At 42.2% G+C, this 22,479-nt stretch overlaps 1 protein-coding gene across 3 annotated transcripts in view; it reads left to right on the top strand.

The window, feature by feature from the left end:
- The window catches only part of fndc3ba (fibronectin type III domain containing 3Ba), an 87,324-nt gene that overhangs the window by 45,733 nt on the left and 19,112 nt on the right, over window positions 1-22,479 (top strand). For 2 of the 3 annotated variants that reach the window (XM_029460879.1, XM_029460880.1), the window contains 14 exons: window positions 10,278-10,336; window positions 12,897-13,048; window positions 13,147-13,206; window positions 13,373-13,511; window positions 14,007-14,060; window positions 14,315-14,439; window positions 15,509-15,683; window positions 16,353-16,439; window positions 17,895-18,030; window positions 18,558-18,629; window positions 20,060-20,178; window positions 20,433-20,538; window positions 21,218-21,390; window positions 21,996-22,109. In XM_029460879.1, coding sequence (XP_029316739.1) covers window positions 10,278-10,336; window positions 12,897-13,048; window positions 13,147-13,206; window positions 13,373-13,511; window positions 14,007-14,060; window positions 14,315-14,439; window positions 15,509-15,683; window positions 16,353-16,439; window positions 17,895-18,030; window positions 18,558-18,629; window positions 20,060-20,178; window positions 20,433-20,538; window positions 21,218-21,390; window positions 21,996-22,109 — 1,571 coding nt within the window. Of the gene's footprint in view, window positions 1,275-1,420; window positions 1,681-10,277; window positions 10,337-12,896; window positions 13,049-13,146; window positions 13,207-13,372; window positions 13,512-14,006; window positions 14,061-14,314; window positions 14,440-15,508; window positions 15,684-16,352; window positions 16,440-17,894; window positions 18,031-18,557; window positions 18,630-20,059; window positions 20,179-20,432; window positions 20,539-21,217; window positions 21,391-21,995; window positions 22,110-22,479 lie in introns of all 3 variants that reach the window. The other variant, XM_029460881.1, reaches the window with a different exon arrangement.

Raw genomic sequence — 22,479 nt, 5'->3', positions numbered from 1 at the left:
AGATTTGACGTATACAGATGTTATGTGGTTTGGACTTGAAGTTGTTGTAAGACAATAAATATAACTGGGGTTGGTTTGATTGATGTGGATGAAAACATTATGGATGTTTTAATTGGTTAGGTTAGCTAAATTACCAACAAAACATACTTTCTCACCCACCTTTAGTGGTTAAAGTGAAATTATATTGGATATTTAATTAATTAGGTCATTTGTAAGCAAAGATACTAAACATTCCACACAAAATTGACAGATAAATTAATAATACAAGTAATTATTAGTTGCAGCCCTACTGATGACTATAAAGTGAGGTTAAGTAGGTTATCAAGGGTAGTGAGGATGCAAAGGAAATTCATTGCATTGCGGTGGAGGCAGAATTATTTGCACCGTTTTTGAGACGGATATCTAATAACATGCAATAAAACAAAAAAAAGAACGACTCGATTTCAATAGATTTAGGTGAGAAAACGTGTTTTGAGTGGATTTCCCCTTTTTAAAGATAAGTCAATAATAATAGGATCAAATTAATATCATTGCTCACACACTCAAATGCACTTAAACCTGCGCACACACACTCATAGAGCGTAGCGAATGTGAAACGCACACGTACATACAGAAGAGGTGGTGTTTGACTGCATTGCAGTAGGGGGAGACTGCACAGCTTCTTACAGTACAAACACACACACACACACACACACACACACACACACACACACACACACACACACACACACCAGAACACACAGAGAATCGTCTTAGATGAGTTCCAAAGCAGGAGAGGGACAGCGAGGTCGACAGCTCAGCTTGTGAGTATCACAGTTTCCTGTGGCATACACTGTCGTACTCAAACAACAATATCACACATGGCAGACATGTCAGCATGTCATCAGCTGTTCTGGTCTGCCAGGGTCTCAGTACTGGGCTGGAGATCAGGCTGAGTCAGCTAGATGTACCACACGACACACAGACACACACACACACACACACACACACATGCACAAACACCCCGTGACTGGGCTTCCTGTAAAACAATCAGAGCATGAGGGTCCAGAGGATTGGCGGGAGGTAAGGGGGCTAACTGAGACGGGAGAGGAATGTAGGATTTGAAGGGAAGATGAGAGAGGAGGGAGATGGAAGGTTTGTGAAGAGAGAGAGAGAAAATGAACCAGAACTCCGACATCACAGGGAACAGAGAGATGGAAAGATGGAGAGACGGAGCGTTAAAGAGCAGAGGACAAGCATTCCGGCAAAGTTGCTGCTTGGCCCGGTGCATCCAAGTATGGTCCAACCCAGAATACCACACACACACACACTTACACACACACACAGCCGCCTACGCGTTTGCCCTTGATGCCCTTTCTCTGTTTGTGTGTGTGTGTGTGTGTGTGTGTGTGTGTGTGTGTGTGTGTGGCTATTGCCTCAGTGCCAGGAAGGCAGCAGGCTGACTTGGCGAGCACAGTGTCCATTCCCCAGTAAAGCCAGCTCTACAGGCCCTTTTCCTCAGAACTGAGTTGCTTGCTGAGCAGAAACAGATGTGGGCCCCGTCCCCTGTGTTCCTCCATCTTGGCTCTGCATCACCACCACCGCAGATCCTGTCTCTCACTCAGAGAAACTGGGATTTCAGCAGAAACAGATGGGCCAGCACCCTCAGCTCCTCCGTCTTTGGTTCGACGTCATTGCCAAGTGCGTTAACTCAGGAGAAACCAGATGTGCGCAGTGACTGCTGTGTCCACCATGTTGGCTCTGTTGAATGAGATAGGAGTAAAATAATAAGGAGGGTGATAGATATCACAGTGGTCTGTTGTTGTGGTATGAAAACTGTGGAGAGACATTCACTTCGATTCTCTTGGGAATTCATGTTTTAGTTGATGATGAGTTGTCTTAGAAACAAAAATGCAAGGAAAACATTTCATGCATCGTCAGTGTTGAAATAGTCAAAATCAAATACATTCCTTGCCAAACATAATGACAATGTGCCAAAAAAGGATGTTTTGAAATAATCTTATCTTATCAGTAATGCTAAAACACACCTAGTGCAACACGAGTACAGAGGAGCCATAAAGTTACATCAGCTACATAAGTTTCCTGAATCAGTACTGCTCTATTGTTTGTAATTATTTACCCCAACAGAGTTTCCTACTAGTTAAGCTGTGAACAGTGTTTGAACAATGGCAATGGCAGAAATACGCTTATAACAGTCCCGTAATGTTTTGGTGATGTCATCCTCTTTTAGCTGGAGTGGCCTTTGACCGAGTCATGACTCAGCCCTAATTCTAACATCCAACTCCACTTCCAGCTCCTCCTGCTGTAACTGTAGCAACAGGACTGGAAATGTGTGAACACACTACCAGCCTTCGCTTACTGGACTGTTTTGATATGGATCACCATAGTGATAATCTGAGCCCAAACTCCCAACTCCAACCCCTTCCCACAAACCCAAATACGGCCATGTTTGTAGGGCAAGATGGAGGGGTGGAAGAGAGAGAGACCAGAAGAGGAGAGAAGAAAGAAAGAGATAAGACAAGGAAATGGGGAAAGAAGAGAAATGATGGACAGAAATTGGGGAATCAAAGAGTCAAAAGAGGGAAGGGGGGGGGGGGGGGGGGGGGGGGTAGTCTACAGAAAACTGAGAGAGAACAAGGGATGGCTTTACCAGCAGAGGAATGTCTTTCCCGCTGATATCATGTAACAGGACTAGTGGGATTAGAAGGGGAGGTTGTTCTCGCCAATCACAATGAGTACACCAGACATTACCCCATCCAGCTGAATGAACCCTGTGATACAAGTGAACAACTCACCACAATCGAAGTACAGCACCCGACCATAACTGGGTTACATAATATGTTAAGTCCCTTCAACTGCTTTAGCGGCGTAAAGCTCAGTATGACGTAAACAAATTAAGTAATTGAATAGACAAAGTGCACAAATCCCAGACATCTGGGGTTTACTTGCTCCAAAAGACTTTGAGCAGATTTAATGGCTCTTGTTATTGTATGGTTTTAAGGAGGTGCACTTCTTTACACAGCGGCGGATGTTTTTTTGGAGTTTAAGACAAAAGCAGTGAGAGATGGATGGAAGATTCCATAGTCAAATTTTGCCTGAAGAATTGCAGTTCTTAAATTTAGTAAAAATGAGCATCGCGATGTTCTGCAGGCCCGACATCAACGTGTTCGTAATGCTGCTGAATGTGAAAAATATTTTCTACCATTTATTGCTTCCCATCCATGCCAATTGCTTTTCAAAATTGCCATATTATAACTCAATATTGGTGTTTTCGTGGTTAAAAAAAATAAAAAAATAAATGTGTTTGACTTTTTATCTGGTATGAACATAGACTCGATCAATATGCATCTCTATCCTCGTCAGACCTACCTACTCGTTAACTTTTTTTTGTTATCTTTATCTCTGTACTCTGTCAATCTCTCTTTCTCCCTCTGCTCTGTCTCGCTGAATTTGACTTCCACTCAGTCCACAGTCACTCTCTCAAGACTTTTTTGGGCTGAGCAGGGTCGAATGGGGTCAGGGTTCTGAGAAACTCATCGCCCATAATCCCTCGCTGCCGGGCCAGGTTGCTGCGCTACGCAAGCACGTACACGCTTGCATAAACACATGTGCATACATCCGCACAAATTCATGCTCTTCTTGGAAAAGTGGAGAGAGTTTGTGTCGCTTGGCAGTTGAGACGCTCATCTCGCTCCTCAGTGAGAGGGCTGCAGTGGACAAGGTCTCTCTGTGTGTCTCCGTCTACGTTTACATGCACGCATGAAATGTTATTGAGCAAAATCAGGGTTGAGGCAGGGAATCGGAGAATGCAATTACATGCGTTTAGACCGAGACTTATTTATTTTAGTTTCAGGTTAAGGTTTGACTTTGGATTTCATTATTCTGGACGCAAGGAAACACAAATAGTGATGTTTCGAATGCTTTGCTGCCATAATTCAGTCTATAGTGCTTCTGATGCACACACACTGTTGAACATGGCCACAAGTCCGGTTCCTCCTGCAGAAATTCTGCTGTATTAACCAGATATTCCCAATTACTTTCCCTAGATCAGGGAAAGAAAGGATTTCTCATTTACATAAAGTGCAATAAATCAGGATTCTTCGAGACAATAATAACCACGGTTCTTAATTGCATCTCTTCCTCTCTGTTTTAAAGTTTAATTTTAATTAAGATATTTTTCAGATTTCTGCCCTCATTTGCTCTCTTTCACATTCTTACATACTTTCTCTGTTTCTCTGTGCCAGTCTGTCTCTCCCGCTCTAATCCCCTTTATAAATGATCAGGCCCTTGGCCATGAGAACCAAACCTTCACCATGACAACCACAATTTCAGGCATGTCCCAACGACTTCTGCCGTGTGTGTGTGTGTGTGTGTGTGTGTGTCTGTAGCCCAGCTGTTGAACAGATGGAATGCTCACTATGCAGCAGATGATAATAGTTTGGAATCCAAGGTCTGTGCCCCTCTCTACTTCAATTGTCCTCTTCCCTCTCCTCCCTCCTTCTCAACTCTGTCCCCACACCTTCCTCTCCGTCCTCTGCTGCCTGTCCCCCCCTCTGGTCTCTCCACCTATCTATCTATCTATCTATCTATCTATCTATCTATCTATCTATCTATCTATCTATCTATCTATCTATCTATCTATCTATCTAGCTCTCTCTCTCTCTCTCTCTCTCTCTCTCTCTCTCTCTCTCTCTCTCTCTCTCTCTCTCTCTCTCTCTCTCTCTCTGTCTCTCTCTCTATGTCTCTTTCTCTCTGTCTCTCTCTCTCTCTCTATGTCTCTCTCTCTGTCTCTCTGTCTCTCTCTCTATGTCTCTTTCTTGCTCTCTCTCCCTCTCTCTGTCTCTCTCTCTGTCTGTCTGTCTCGCTCTCTCTGTCTCTCTCTCTCTCTCTCTCTGTCTCTGTCTGTCTCTCTCTCTCTCTCTCTCTCTCTCTCTCTCTCTCTCTGTCTCTCTCTCTCTCTCTCTCTCTCTCTCTCTCTCTCTCTCTCTCTCTGCTTCTCTTACTTTGCTTTGTTCTCCCTGATAAGAGGCTTCTAAAGATGGGTATCATATCTCACTTTGTTCCTTTACGGCAACACACACACACACACACCCTGTGGCCATGTATTCGTGTGGAGTGGGGGCTGAATGAGCGCCACATTTTTCACATTTTTTTCTCCAGGCCTTAAAGGTCTTTTTCTGTCCCAGTGCAGACAGAGTGCGTCTAAGAACCGCAGGCCATCATGCAGGAGGAATGCAACCTCCTCACTGTCAAAGTGGCTCAGTTTTACTATTTGCAAGTGATGCCACCAATAAAGTGTGTGCAGGTGTGTGACATTAAAAAGCATAAACATGTCCATGTATTTGAGGGATCACGGTGGGGAGGACAGTGGAGAAAGGAATGAGACATATACTATTTATGTGAATGTGTGCTTTTAAATAATCCAATATGTGTGTTTGCTACTTTGTTCCATGGAATGTGGAGGAGTGGTTTCAGGTGTCCAGGATTTTGGAAGTGAAAGTACGATTCATTTTCTAATTAGACAGTTTTATGCGACTGGAAGATGAAGCACTTTAAAGTCTGGAATAGACGTGAAACTCTCCTGGTTGAGATTCAGCAACTATGTGAGAAAATATCTCATATAAGTTCTCTGAAGACTTCAGGAAGTCTTTCTGTTTGTCTGTTACAGTCTTTATTTAGCGCACGAACATGAGTTTCATCAATCTTCTTATCTAACTCTCAGAAAAAGTGTATTTCCCAAAAAGTCAAGATTACAAAGATTCTAAAATAAGAAAATAAAAAAATGAACTTGTTAATTATGGTAGTTTACAGCAGGGAATAATATATCAAGAACTAGTGGCTCCTCCCACTTCACAGCTCTATTACACTGACACAAAAACCAAGTTTGTTTTTGGTGCCTTTTTAGGAAAGCCAGCCCAGATGTTAATGCAGTGACTTTCACTACTACTACGTACATTGAGATCAGTTGTGCGCATCTACTCTGCACTTACTGATGTGTCACAAAGGTTTGAGTAATCCTTGCCTCACATCCTCCTAAGCCCTCTCTTCTTTTATCCTTCCCTTTCTGCTCCTCTTTGTTGATCCCTAGCTCGCTCTTCGTCTCTCAATTTCCTTGTGTTTTTGTACCTAATCTCTTACCCAGACTCCCTTTGCCTGTCCTTTCTCTCTCTCTCTCTCTCTCTCTCTCTCTCTCTCTCTCTCTCTCTCTCTCTCTCTCTCTCTCTCTCTCTCTCTCTCTCTCTCTCTGCAGTCTGTCCTTCAGTGTCTCTTATTCTTCCTCTACATTCCCCTCTCGCCTGATTTTGTCTCGGCCTGCTGCCCCCCCCTGCTCCTCCTCCTCCTCCTCAATTCCTCATTCCTCTTCTTTTCCTGCTGTCTGTTGCGCTCCCTTGCTCCGTCTGGTTGTCCTCGGTAATCAAACACAGGCAGTCAGACATAGACAGGATGTGAGGTCAGACGAGGAGAGGAAGTGAGGGTGCGTGGGCAGCACATAAACAGAAGAGAGAGGTGAGGGACAGTGAGGACAGAGGTGTATGTGTGTGTGTGTGTGTGTGTGTGTGTGGAGTTACACTGGGAAGAGATTCAGTTTCAGCCGTCAGCATCAGCATCAGCTCTTTGTGGTTGTTCTCTATATAAAACACTTAAGCAGCTGGACTCAGCAACCACAGCAAGTCATAACACTCAGCGGTGAGGTAAAGCAGTAAGGTTTTTCAAACTTTATTACTGGTCTATTGAAATATTAAATACATCTCTTGCTTCTGTCACAAAGTTTGTGGGTGAGCCAACTTTCTTTTCATACTGCAGAAGTATTAATCCATGTCATTCAGTGAGGAGTCGTTAGAACCAGCTACGCAATGCTACGTAATTATTCAAGTTGTCATTTTCACTTGGACGTCGTGGAACTTTTGATTCTGATTCAGCCGTGGAAAATTAGTGAGTTACAGTTTCACATAATTACAAAAAAGCACAAATGGGCATTTTGGGAAATACGCTTATTTCTATCTATCACAACAATGATTTGTACAGGGGGGTTTGACTTTTTCTGGTGCTTTCTACTACATCTAATAGTCTTCATCAGTGAATGCAGTTCTTTTGAGAAATGTATTTAATTTAATTTAATGACTGATTATCCCTTATTGATCTAAATTTACTCTCATCACAGTTTCATTAAATGAACAAGGACAAATTCCCAACAGCTGCAACAACGTACGAGCATTCATCTTCACGTTCACACACACACACACACACACACACACACACACACACACACACACACACACTTGACCTCCATGCCAAATTTCAGCCTCCTCGGGCAAAAACTGTGGCGGCCAAAGGGTGGGAAAATGTTTTGTGGACTGACCGACGGAGCGAGCAACGATAGAGCTGTTTGTCGCATCTAATAAGTAAAAAAAAGTTACAAAAACAATGATATCTTAACAGAAGTTCACCTAATCAGTCAGCACGAAGACCAGAAGGAAAGTCGAGCATTTTCTAAGAGGTTATACTTTAATTAATCCAGATGATCATATAAAGAAATTAATTATAAATTGAAATTTCTCACATGCTGGTAAATTAATTTCTCCAGTTCCGAAAACAGTGAACTGCCCAAGAAGCTGTTCATCAGATTGATTATTAACATTTGTTGTCTGCTGAACGTGACAGCTGGAATGATGCTGTAAGGGAATTCCACCTCTTATTGCTTTAACCGTGGTACCTGCGGCAGACAAGTAGCTACAGGACTGCAGCCTTAAACAGGCAATATTCTCCTTTTTCACCCAGCTGTGATGAATGGGTGGAATAAGCTGGGTCAGCGTGTTAGCTGACAGAGCTGTTCATGTCTGGGGCTGTCTCTCTGACTGTGCCATTATACCATAAAAGAGAAAGGCTAGTCCAAATGGATGAAAGGGGACAAGTGCTAATGAGTCAGAGTCTAGTCGTAATGCAGAATGTGTACTTCACCTGTAGAACTCTACCCACACTGCCAGCCCCAACACACACACACACACACACACACACAGTAGTTTAACCCCCCTCCTATCACCCTCCTCCTGTAACCTGATACTGGAACTTTAGAAACACGCACACACTTGCTGTCTCTCTCATGCACTTGCTTTTTTATTCTGTCTAACACACACACGCACGCACGCACGCACGCACGCACGCACACACACACACACACACGGAGGTCAAGTTGAGGTTGTGCTTCCATGACATCACTGTTGCCATGACTCATAAGTGTACCCCCAGGCACAGTAAGGCCCTCTCCCCCACAGAACCTGTCAGAGGGACTTAGCAACTCTCTCTCACACACACACACACACACACACACACACACACACACACACACATACACACACATACACACACATACACAATCTCTCATTCATCACTTGCTCCAACCATACAGTGATCTTCTAAACACAAACTGCTTTATACACACGTATAATGTGCATGTACACATGTGACATATACACATTATACGTGTGTATGTCTTTGTTTTGTTTCTGTGCCTGTGTGTTAATGCACATTTAATGCAGTCATACCACTGTAACACGCTCATCAAACAGACTTGGTTTCATACAGGTCTTGTATTGCTGACCTTCACACACACACACACACACACACACACACACACACACACACACACACACACACACACACACACACACACACACACACACACACATCCTGTGTGATTTACTAGTGGTCAGACTCAGATGGAGAAAGCAGGCCTCCTCTGGTCGGAAAAACCTCAACTGTGGGATCACACAGGGGGGAAAGACTTCCATTACACACACACACACACACACACACACACACACACACACACACACACACACACACACACACACACTGACTTGCACTCGCCCTCCTCAATACCCCATGTGTCCAATAAATCCCCTTTAGACACATCGTATCACTGGACCAGACCTGTGTGCGTGTGTGTGTGTGTGTGTGTGTGTGTGTGTGTGTGTGTGTGTGTGTGTACACTTATAATGGAATATTCCACCAAAAATCATGCTTAAAAAGGCAAAGTGACCTTTTTGAACTTTAATTAATTTTAGATAATAGATAATTTTTTCGATATCTAATTAAGTAATTAAAAATGAAAGATGACTTTCACAATCTCTCACATGATGCGTTTAAATTGTTTGTTTTTGTCTGACCAAAATCCAAAGATATTTAATTAACAATAATAATAAGCATCGGCCAACAACAGAACCTCAATGTTTACATCTGCTTGATAAATGACTTAAATGAATAGAAAGACCTTTACTCCTCTAAACACCTGAGGTTTTCTTAGATATATATATAGATATACATATGTATATATACGTGTGTGTGTGTGTGTGTGTATATATATATATATATATATATATATAGCGAGAGAGAGAGAGATGGATAGAGAGATAGCATTGTATTCAGTATAACGTCATGCATAATAAACTGTACTGCAGGGCTGCAACAACACTGCTGACGTCAGATCATCATGTAGATGATTATTCACAGGTGTAGCGATAATTCAGATTGAAAATGATACATAATAATGATTTAGTATAATGATTTCTACGAACCGACGCCTCCAAAGATAATGCACAGTTCCTACAACAGCACAGAATATTCACTGCGGAATATGAGTCATGTTTATTTTTTTTGGTGATCCCGTTTTATTTGCTTTAAGTCAGGAATTTGTGACTAATGCTTTTCTGTGAAACGCCGGATAATTTAGTGTTTTTTTCCAAAGGGCTGTGCTCATCGTCACTTGATTGGATGAAATAGGCGGTTGCTGAAGAAAACAAGTGTTGCGTCACACACCATTAGAGAATTCTTAGATCTGGTTTTTATTCTATTTTTGGCTTTTATTTCCACATATCACTGAATTTCTACTTGAATAGAATATTTTCACAGGCACTTTTAGGGATGATTAGGCATTTCAGCTGACATTTGGACCCAATCTAGATGCAAACTTTGGATGACCTCAGACGATAATGAGCCATAGATTTCAAGATAACTCGATAACATGGCTTGTGGGAATTGAAAATCCTCTCCTTGTCAATCAACAGCCCCCTTATCAGCAGCACTGCCAAAAGGACTAAATAACATCTGCATCTGTTTTGAAACTTAGGATGTTGGAATTTTTCTTTTCTCTCAAATTCAGAAAAGTATGAATTAATGCACACACATTGCAAATGTGCCGATCTCTCTTTTCTGTTGAATATTACATTAAAACATTTATTGATTTTTGATAATTACTCTTTTTGTCTCTGTCTCCTCAGATCATGATTCAGAGGGGAAGCGTGTTCAAGACATGCTGTCTGCAATCGACAAACCACAGGTTGGTACACACACACACTCACACACACGCACATCATCCTCATCAATCACCTCTTGTCTGATGTAGTCATAGCTGGCATGGGTGTTGATGTCTTTTCCATTTGTCCTTCCTGTCTCTGTGAGTAACATATAAAATCAGATGCTTACACTGATAAGTGCAGTGACTTTAGTATGCTGTGTGTTTTCATTTTCAAGTCTTTCACAGCGTTATTGACAGTTACAGAGAAGGTCATCTAAGCTCTGCTCACCCTCGCCACATGAGGGCAGCATCTGCTCATCCACAATGTTCCCACTCTGCATTTATCGGCTGGAAAACACTCTAACAGCTTTTTCTCTGGGCTGGGGGGGGGGGGGGGGGGGGGGGGGGGGGACGGACGGACTGTGAATGAACGAGCAGGGAGCCATGCAGACATGGTTTGATAGAGAGGAATTGCTACATCCTGGTTAAAGTAGTTTGGTCAGCACTCTGTGCAACTGAAACACGACTTATATATTGTATAATGGGTTGAAGTAGACCGAGAGAAAGGAGTGATGAGAGAGAGAGAGAGAGAGAGAGAGAGAGAGGGAGAGGGAGAGGGAGGATTGGTCAGCCCTTCAGAAGTTGACGTGAAATAGCGATTTATTCGCTCTCGTAACCTCAAATCACCTCTTCGCTGATACAGCCAGGGTATTATAGTCGATACTGGGAAGAAAAGGGAAAGGAAAGAAGGACGCCAGTTTTGAGATCTCCTTGTGTCATTTATTGCTATTTTGTGTCATAAACTGCAGAATTAATTCACTTTTGACACTCCATATCCTTATGCATTTACATAGGAGGAAGTAGTTTGATAGATTTACAAGGACAGATAGTAAGTTTAACAGTCCTCCCTGGACTGAAACACCAAAAGTGCCTCGTGATGGATTGAGCTGTGTGCCGTACAGACACGGTAGACGGTGTCGCAGAGCTTTTATTAAACTTTTCTTCATCTAAAAATGTTTTACAATATTGTCCCTCTGGTTGTATGGTTTTCTTTCATAGCAGGTGTGGGTCTACTTTAGCTGAATTGAAATATAAGAGACAAGTTGAATGAGAAGTAAGCAGGGAAAAGGAGTCTCCATGTTCCTTTTTACTCTTAGTGCTTGAAGAAAGATGTCGCAAACTTTTCACCTTAAAGGCCTTTTGCCACATTATGGTGAAGGCGTCATAATTTCCCAAACTGATCCTCACCTACAAACACTCTCCAAAGTGTCAAAAGATATAGCCAATAAATTTAACCAAGGACAAAGTGACAGTTCTTCTTTTATTTGAGTTTACTGCACATTAGAAGAAGGTCGTCTTAGAAAAGGTGTTGCTATAGTTTTCTGTGCGTGATTAAATTAATGTTAAGTCTCTCTGGCATTCAACCTTACACCTGACCTTTCTGTCATCTAACATGGTATACTCTGTGTTTTAAATAAAGCTGTGTGTTAACGCATTCTTTGGCGTGCGTTGTGTGACGAATGTGGTTTAAATGCTCTTCTATAAATGAGTATAAAAGTTGACAGTATTAACATAATCAGAGTTGGGCTCATCCTTACTCCTATTAAGACTAAATCTATGCATGTGCATAAATGCCGCCATTGTATTAGAGTTTTACATTTTTCTACAAACGGTCAACAGAAGACGAGGACTGCTGATGGACATGTAGTAGATTGTCGCCGCTTTGTGTACCAGAGTCTGTCAGGCAAATCATTTACAGGCCGTCTCTCAGGGTCAAAGGTCACGATTACCACGATCCTCTAAACGGTGTCCTTCATTCTTCATCTCCGTCTTTTGTCTTTCTCTCTGTTGCTGTTCTCACACCATTGCTGCGCGCATCATCGGGTCATTCATTAAGGGGCATCCACAGAACATATGAGCAAAGTGATTGACAGAATCAGTGTGAACAAAATGTTCTTAGTTGTAAAGAAATTTCAATAAAAGACAACGGCGTTCTCAGACATGTGGACACAGTGATGTGATCTCATAAAACCTAATCATTGTGATCCAAACTCTCAATAAAATTACACGTCTGTCTCTCCGTCTCTTCCTGTCTGTCTTCCTCATAGACAGTCTAGGCATGGTTGTGGTTTGCAGTGCCCTCAAGGCACATTCATCGCCTACTCAGTGGATGTGGAGTCTGGAATAGCAGCAGACTGTGCTAAATCACGTTAAATTGGCTCACCCACCATGTCCCGCAACTAAAACTCCCATAAACACGCAGGCACTTGCAGACACACAGACAGACACACAGAGCATGCAGGTCTCTAATTCTTTGTTTGTTCATTTGAATTCTCTTATGTGTTCCCCCTACAGTGGATGTGCGGAAAAGCAGAAAGTTATGATTTCAATGACACGTTGCTTTACACACGCACACACACACACACAGAGAAAAAAAATACATTTAAATTATATCAAAACACACACCTTGATAGAACGATCTTGAATACAAAGCATGACTGCAATTAAAAACAAACTCTACTTACCAAATGCCACAGAAAGTGTGTGCATGGGTCACCACACTTGGTTTGATTGTGTATATAACATTATGTGTGTCTTACAGGTGTCCAATGTGCAGGCGTGGGCTGCACGGCTGTCCTGGGCCCCCCCGGCAGGGCTGGTGAACAGGCATAGTAATGGGATGACTGTGTCCTGCTCCTTCGAGGTCTCTCTCTCAGATAAGGGTCGAGATGGAAAGTATCGCCTTATATACAGGTAAGAAACGCACTCCGAGCTAAAAGAATATCAGCTCAAGAAACATCCAATGTACACTGGTGTGACTTTTGATCTTTGATTGTGTGTGTGTGTGTCAGTGGCGAAGAAATAGAGTACCATCTGAAAGACCTGAGGCCAGCGACAGACTACCACGTACGGTAAGGACAATCTTTGACTCGTTCTTTTTGGATTTGGTGTTTTATACTTCTTCCACACCTTTTTGTTTTTCTACGTTCTATATGTTACGTTGTGGGCTTTCCCCGAATTAAGACTCTAGCTTCATGTGGCTTTTTAGTCATTTGATGTCTTGTGTGTTTGCTTAAGGGTGTCGGCAATTTACAACTCGCTTCGAGGCTCGTGTTCAGAGGCCAACTCGTTCATCACACACTGCTGCGTCCCCGACGTCCCGTTAACCCCGAAACTCTCCCACCGCACCAAGAGCACCCTCACCCTACAGTGGAAGGTACCGGCACAAACAGACACACCTTTGCATTTCAAACGCCTACATTAACACATTTTACCCCAATAGACATCACAGTGACTTCTAACTTCTCCTTTGGTTTTAGTGTATAAATCAAGTCTCTGGGTTCTTTATGTTTAATGTCATGTGTCTGTGTCTTCATTACTTTATTTGTGCAGTGATACACTAACAGTGAACCTATCCTAGCTTGACTTTATAAGCCCTACAGCACCTAATAGAGAGACATTCTTACATTGTTGCACAATGGCGTCAGGGCTCATCCCTCCGCACTCGCTGACCTGTCCTGCACAAGTCATTTTTATCCACTCACACTGTCACTGATAAAGAGTGACATCAGTCACCCAGACAGGATATGAGGCCAATCATAAAAGCACGACGGGTATTGTGTCTGTCTGCGTCAGATTCTTTTATCCTTGGCTAATCTCTCCGTGTTTCTCTTGTCTCTTGTCTGCCGCACTCCGTCCATTTTGTCCACAGCCCCCAGGCGACAACGGATCCAAAATTACAAACTACCTGCTCGAGTGGGATGAGGTGAGTCTGCCTCTCGCTCTTGATGTCCATCATCTTTCATACCCTCCCCCCTTTTTTCTTTTTTTTTTAAATGCACTCTTACCTATCACAGATGTCACTAAACGGATGTTAAGATTCAGCTCCTCAGACAAGATTTAATAAGCGTGTGATTTATGCATTTTCAATCCATATCGACCCCTACTTCTCCTATTTCATTTCTTGACATTTATAAATATATTTTCCATCTGTGCATCCATCTCTTCTCACCTCTGCAGGGAAAGAAGAACAGTGTTTTCAGAGAATGTAACTTTGGGAGCCAGAGACACTGTAAGCTGACACGACTGTTCCCTGCCTGTGGCTACACGTTCAGAGTGGCTGCGCACAACGACATTGGCACAAGGTACTGTTGACTGAATATGCAAACATATGTGCGATACAAACATACACTCAATATACACGGTGAAAAATGTCATCAAGAATAGATCAGGAGGCAAATTCCCTTAACTCTTTCTTGTTTCTCGTTGATATATTGTAGAAGCATGTATTTTTTTTAAATGTTAGCCCTTGATGTGACGTGAGGTGCTACCATAGTTTTAGTAGCCATGGACACTATATCTATGGGAACTAACTAATGAACTAATTGTATCAATGTCATCCACAACATACATTTCCGTGATAAAGCGATGGACAGAGACACACAAACACGCACCTGTGGCTATTAGTCTACACGAGACATGAGTTGTCGTTCCATTTCCTCTCCTCTCGTCTCCTCCGTGTCATTACGGCGGTGCGTATCTCACCTGCAGTCGTTAGGACGACAAGGAGAAGGGAGGAGGTGATGGAGGGGAGCGAGTGTGAGGGAAGAGATATTAGCTCTCTGGCTGAACTAAAAGCAGCCTTAATGCATCCTTCAGTTTGACTTTGCTTTGAAGCCATGGGCACACGTACTCGCACAAACATGCTCGCCACATGCTGGCTTTTGATTACTAGCTACTTTCGATAATTGAAAAAGGTTTTCTGACCTCTCAAACCCCTGCTGCTGGCCATACATTCAAATATTTTCCCTCCTGCAACTCTCAAAATAGCCTCCCTCCCCTCCTCTTTCCGTCTGACGCGCCTATCCGCCTGTCACTTCTTTAACCTTACGATTCCCACTGGAAGTGCCACATGCTGCTATCCTCACCTGCAGCCCTTCACATACCCCTGCTCTCACTTAAAATTAGAATTTATGTCAGCAAAAGAGAAAAAACAGAGGAAGTGGGAGAAAACGTTTTCTCCTGCTTTCGCTTTTTCAAATAAGTTCCTCTCCGTCTCTGCTGAAATTGTAATTCATGACACAACAGGCTCCCCTCCCTCTTGCTCTGCAGTCCCTTTTCCCTTAAAAGTAATGATCCAAGAAGTTAATAATTCGCTTCTGCATTTTAAATGAAAACAAAAATGTGACTAAAATGGAAATGTGTTTTGTACAGTGGCTTCAGCACAGAGGTGGTGTTTTACACCATGGGCACCCTGCCTGCTCTGCCTCTGGCACCGCGGCTGGTCAGGGCGGGGGTGTCCTGGGTGACCCTGGAGTGGGGGCGTCCTGAGGGCAGTCCGAGCGAGGAGCAGCTCAAATACACACTCGAGATCCAGGAGGACAACAGCGTGAGTAAATCACATGTAAATCACATTATCTGAAAACATTTCTAAAGTTTATATTCCTTGCACAGGGTTTCATTACATTAATAACAGCGTTCATAGATTTGCACATGGCAGGAGCTACACAATCCACCATAGAAAGGTTTTGTGAAACTTTCAGTTTTTCTATTATTTGATTGAACTCTTGAGCTGTCAGAGAAAGAGGAGAATAAACAATTTCCACCAGGTTGTACCTGTAACTATGTACCTCAAAAACTTGATTAGATTTTTCTTTTTCTTTTTAAAGACGGCCAACACTGAAATAGAAATATTGCTTGCACTGCAAAATAGTCTTGGGGAGATGTACAGCAGATGCATACAGCAGTACTTTCTATAATGCACAAGCATACACACAGACATACAACCCATTATGCATATGAACGTAAATAAGAAGCACAAAAGGCTCCCCCACGCTCCTTAACCCCCCCACACGCAAATGTATATATTGCAAAAGTCAGCATTTATTGCATCAATATGCTCAGAAATTTTGACTTTAACTGATACACGCTGACAGAAAAACTCACACACACACACACACACACACACATACACACACACACACACACACACACACACACACACACACACACACACACACACACACTGACAGTGTATCTGTATCTGTATTATCAACAGGGAACAGACTTTCATCCTAAGTACACTGGAGAAAACTTGACCTGTACTGTGCAAGGCCTGAAGAGGAGTACACAGTATAAATTCAGGGTAAGTGACAACTTAGAAATGTTCTTCAGGAGGCCATTTTCACCTTTAGTGGACAGGAAAACTGTGTAGAGGCCGAATGGAAATTGGGGAGAAAGAGAGCTGAAATTGAGATAATGGAACATTATTGTTTAAAAATACTTTATAGAAATAGTGAGAATTAGAGAAGACCTTTACCCCTCTCATGTCTGTGTGAAGCTAACGTAGCCAGTTAGCTTAGCTACAGTATAACTCCAGGAAAGAGAGTTAAGCTAGCTATTTCCCCCTGTTTCCAATCTTTCTGCTTAACTAAGTTAAGGGTTTGCTGGCTGTAGCTTCATGTTTACCTTTACAGACATGAGAATACTATCAAACTTCTCATCTAGCTAACTCTCATGAAAGCAAAGATGTCTTTAGTGTGTCAGAATGAGAGAAATGGACAATAGTTAGCATTATTAGCGTTAGCTGATTTGGTGTAGGCTATGTCCGAGATGCTGCAAAGGATGTTACAATAAAAACAGCAAAATTGTATTTGAAAAGTCCTGTTAAACCCAAAGCATATAGCATTCAAGTAGAATAAAGCAAACCTTCAAAAGGTGTAGGCTATACTGCATATAGCCTATTGTTTGAAATAGTTTTGTTTGATTTCGGACATCCTCTTGAGTACAGCACTCAAACTAGAGTAAAACTAGAGTCATCTTGTCTGCCTATTAATCTAAATTTCTAAATGTACAGTCAGCGATGTTCACTTTCGGTTAAATGTTTCCGAGGATACAAATCTATTCAGGTGATTTTCTGTGTTAATAAAACATCTATCAATCAAGGAAGGAATACAACACTGTCCGGCTTGACTAAAAGCTGTGATAGCTTTTCATAATTTGAGGACATTGTGAAACAAAATGTACCGTCAGAAAACCCCTGTAAGTGAGTTTGCATTATTATTAATGCAACCATTCCTGTGTGTTGTCATGTTATCAATGTATTATGGTGTATTATGGTGTCATCTTAAACAACAACTCATTTGGACTTTCACACACATGTACCTGTCCTCACTCACTCTGTCAAATGTGGCAGCAGACACAAACATACTTGCTCAAAGACCAAAAGACACCTTTGTGTTCTTTTTGATGTTCACCCGGTGTGAACATCTGGGAACAAATTGATTGTCCATATAATGGGATAATGGAAAGAGTAAACTGAAGATAAATGAAGGAAGAGGAGCCAGGAGAACCACAGGTGGAGGAGTAATGGCTCCTATTAATCAGACACTTCTTTTTACTTCTTGATAGATCTCCACGCCATCAACACTCCATCTTTACTTATTTTGTGTCTTCTTTTCTCTATTTCTCTCCCTTATGCTTCATACCATCCTTCCTTCCTCTCCTTTTCTTTCCACTTCTCTCCTCCCATAATCTTTCATTCACCTTACACTCTCCCTCCTTATTTAACCCTCCATTTTGTCCATTTACCTCCATGCAGCTCATAGCATCAAACATGGAGGGGAAGAGCAATCCTAGTGAAGTGTTGGTGTGCACCACCAATCCAGACAAACCAGGCCCTCCATCTACACCCTGTGTCACCACAGCAACTCCCTACGGATTTACCATCACATGGGGTAAAGATACACACCCACATATACATGCACATGTAACATTGCACATTATGATGCGCTCACAAGATGGAGTGGACATTCACACATTCACAGGGAAACATAACCACCAAAAGCGATATCTATTTTCTTCTTCTTTTACTTTTTCTAATAGCTTTATACATCATTTCTAAAAATGTGTTGCAGTTGATTGCTAAAATACTAAATGTAGTTTCACATGTGTGCTTTTAGTTCATTAGTCAAAAATAAAAATAAATTCTGGTTCATTGGTTTCATTCAAAGAAATGTCCAAAGTGTCATTTTTTAAACTCATTTCTTTTCTTTTAATAAAATAATCTAGCAGAGCATATTGCAAAATAAATGTATTGATGGAAGGTAATTGACAAACTGCACATATCATGAATCTGAGTCTGATGTATTTTCTGAAGCCATAAATGTCAGGTTAGAATTGTGTGATATTTTATTCCTCTGAGTTATTCTCCTGCTCATGATGTTAACCCAAACTAAAATGAGTCTGTCTATTCCTCACACAGATCCTCCCCAGGACAATGGGGGCTCAGAGGCTCTTACGTACCTGCTAGAGATCTCCGAGGGATGCTCTGAAGGTACAATCTATCATCCATCCATTGCCACGCAATCAGCTAATTTCAGTACTTTTATAGTCCATCCTCTTTATAAAAGAAAGCTCAAAATGTTCCAATGCCTCCTCGCTCCCTTGTGCTTTTTCTCTCTTTGCATCCATTTATATCACTTACTCTCCTAAGAATAATAGCGGCCGTAATTCACTCTTCGTTAGCATCAATTTAGCACACAGCTTTTTTCTGATTTCCGCAGATTATCACTCCAGGAAGCCAAATGTTCTCCTGTTTCTTTAGTAGGAGAGGAAAGAAAAGCAAAATTGCTTGAATCTGTATTCATTAAATCACATCAAAGAAAGACGAGTTAGTTGTTTATTGGAGACCAGAACAGAAGAATAGAGCATCAACAGCTGTTGTTCTTCTTTCATTGATACTGAAAGAAGAACAACAGCAGCACATATTTAACCACAAGTCCAGGGGATTGCTCTAAGTGGGCTGAATTAATGTAATTAGTCAATTCAGCCCCTTGGCTTGTCTGCAACAAAGATTTACTCTGTGCTTTTTCAGTCAGTGTGACTGGATATGATGGGATTAATTAGTTGCAGTTGTGTTTTTATTAGAAAAATATATTTTAGGAGCAGCTAAGAATCTTAACTCTTAATTGGCCCTGAAATCTCTACAGCATTTAATATCCATCACTTAGAAAAGTTTCATTCTTAGTCGTAATTTATAAAGAGCATAATGATTAAAAACCACAACCAGACATCGGGCCTGTGTGGGGTCATTTCATCAGATTTGACTGATTGGTGTGAGGAAGTCATAACCTTTTTTTCACCTGATACTTATCTTTAAACCAGGGAGAAGAGCATGGACAAAATACAGAAATATCTCATGTGAAATGACAAAAATCGCTCTTGCTTTGGTGGAAAATTGTGTGTTCATTTAGGATTCTACTGCTATGAATAGAATAGGTTGTTTTTTTGGCCCATGATTCACCTGTAGTCTTTTTTTCTGTGTCCTTTTCGGTGTCCTTTTTAACTTTTCACCTCTCGCTAAGTGGCAACTGACTCATCTCATTGTAGTTGCTCTAATTCATTACAGTATTTGGTGTGTTTTGTGTGTGTGTGTGTGTATAGCTTCAATGTGATTTGCTGCACATGTATGCCGCTTCTGCTGCAAAAAAAATCATTTCCGTGCTGTGGTGTAAACAGGAAATATATTTTCATAACATGAGTGCTGCTTTACAGGTGAAACAATACGTTTCACAGTCGTTCACAATCTGTCAACAGGACAATAACAGCAACACAAAGTGATGCGTAATTAATAACTAGGTCATTGGGATTCTGGGACTGCGACTGCGGCATACATACAAAACAGCTGGGGATTCTGTGTATACATGCTAATGTATGTGATCGGTTTTCTAATTCTGTTGTGGGTTTTGTTGTATGTGTGTGCAGCGAGCCAGTGGGAGGTAGCGTACAGTGGTCCAGCAACTGAATGTGTTTGTGAGCGCCTGACACCTGGGACCTTCTATCGCCTACGTGTGTGTAGCATCACCACCGGAGGACACAGCCCGGTAAGACACAAACACACGCTCACGCATGCAAAAGTGACTTCAGAGTGGTAACCTGGTAAATTTAGGATTTTTACAAGCTGTTCTTGAGTTAGGAATAAGACAGCACTGTGTTGCATAGAAAGAATCTGCACATAGATTATCAACACAGTACCTAAGTATGATTCACATTTCTGCCCGTTATTATTCAAACTGATCTATAACTGAAGTTCCTTCTCTTTTGTTTTGACTTCCTACGTTTATCGTTGCTCCTGCAGTGCACTGTTAGTGTTCCAGTCCGTACATTAAGCGTCCCACCAGGGCTCTGCCAGCCACCAAGGATTGTGGGTAAAGCCAAACACAAGGAAGTGCAGTTAGAATGGGGTGAGTGCACACATACGCGCACACTGTGTTTAGTTTCATTCACCAGAATGTATTTGAATTGTTTTATGTAAGGCAGCTAAATCGCCCTCTGGCTGCTTAATATGTTTCCCTGGCCAACTCTAAATTAACCTTAGTCAACCATGTTTCAACTTAATTGAGCCCTAATTTAGCCCATTAAATTCCTAACCTAGCCTCATATCTGACTTAACTCTCCTAATGTCAGCCCATTATTGCTGATTAGTACTGTTATCTGTTGGCAGGCAAACATCTCCCAGTCTGAAACGCTGAGGAAGTTCTAGTTTTAACCAGTTTAATGTAGCTAAACGCAGCCCTAATCAGCACACATTTACGCAGCGCTGCTGCAATTACTGGCTCGAGTTGAAGGTCAACCATAATGAAATGCAGGGTTTTCCCCACTGTCTCCATTATTTATTACTTTAACCATACTGCAACTAAAGTGAAGCAGCTGGCGGAACAAAGAATCCCTCGGAGGGGACCGAGAAATTCACCTGGTGAACTGACCTGTAAACACATGACATCTAAAACTAAACATAAGATTGAGCAAATATGTTCAAGCTAACGTATTAAAGACATCATATCGGTTTCGTCTCTCCATCACACATGGTTTTGATTGCATGCAATGTGATCATAGTTTGATTGTCTCTCTCTAACCCTGTAGAACCCCCTGTCTCTGAGGGAGTATGTGAGGAGTGTGTGTTCAGTCTGGAGATGAGTGAGGGCGACACCAAGCCAGCAGAGGTCTACCAAGGGTCAGAGCTGCAATGCACAGTCAGTAGTCTGCTGCCTGGTGCCACATACAGGTTCCAACTGCGGGCTGCCAACGAGGCTGGGGTGAGACATTCACACGCACACACATGCAGTAATACGAAAGAAAATCCCATCAGCTACTAATTCGCCAAGCAAGACTATAACATCCACAAAGAGGGAAGTTACAACCATGCCTCTCAACAAGTCAGATTTTCTAAATTCTAAAAAAGTATATTTTTATTTTCCACTTTACAGTCTTGAAAGTCTGTTTTTATGGCTCTTATAGCAATGAAATCCACTCAGCACATTGAGTGCATGATCTGTGGAACCTCTTAATATGATCCAAATAATAAAAAGCTCCCACTTAATTCAAGATCAAATAGCCACTTTCTACTAGGTCAGACTGTCCCAGACAGACTAACAGCAGCCGTTTGGATGCATAAGTGTTCCAAAGCGCAAGACTGAACTAGCACTCAGACTGGCTGATCGAATACAGGCACACACACGGCACACACACTTAAAATGCAGAGGAACAGCGCACGCATGCTGAGGGCACCAACAAAAAAAGAACATCACTCACATGTACACACATAAACAGGCAACCCAGTGTGATTTGTGCTGCCCCTCCCTCTTGGGTTCGGTTAAGCACATGTCTCATTGTCAGTGTGGTGTCTCTTTCTCTCTTTTAGTTCGGAGAGTACTCTGAGCCAACGGAGGTGACGACAGCAGCGGGCCCTCCAGGCCAGTGTGGGGCGCCACTCATCGCTCCCACCAGTAACACCTGCGTAACGCTCAACTGGGAGGTGAGAGAAAAACACAGACACGCTCCTGTATTTATCAAAGCAAAGAACTTATAAGACAGACAGACGGAAGACAGACAGACAGACAGACAGACGACAGATGGAAGACAGACAGACAGACGGAAGACAGACAGATAGACATACAGACAGACAGACAGACAGACAGACGACAGATGGAAGACAGACAGACAGACGGAAGACAGACAGATAGACGAACAGACAGACGGACGACAGACAGACAGACGGAAGACAGACAGACAGAACGACAGACAGACAGAAGACAGAAGACAGACAGACAAACAGATAGACGAACAGACAGACGGACGACAGACAGACAGAACGATGGAAGACAGACAGACAGATGGAAGACAGA

This window comes from Cottoperca gobio, chromosome 22, assembly GCF_900634415.1.
Source record: "Cottoperca gobio chromosome 22, fCotGob3.1, whole genome shotgun sequence".
NCBI lineage: Eukaryota > Metazoa > Chordata > Actinopteri > Perciformes > Bovichtidae > Cottoperca > Cottoperca gobio.
The sequence above is the reverse complement of the archived record's forward strand: the minus strand, read 5'-3'. Positions and strand labels throughout refer to the sequence as shown.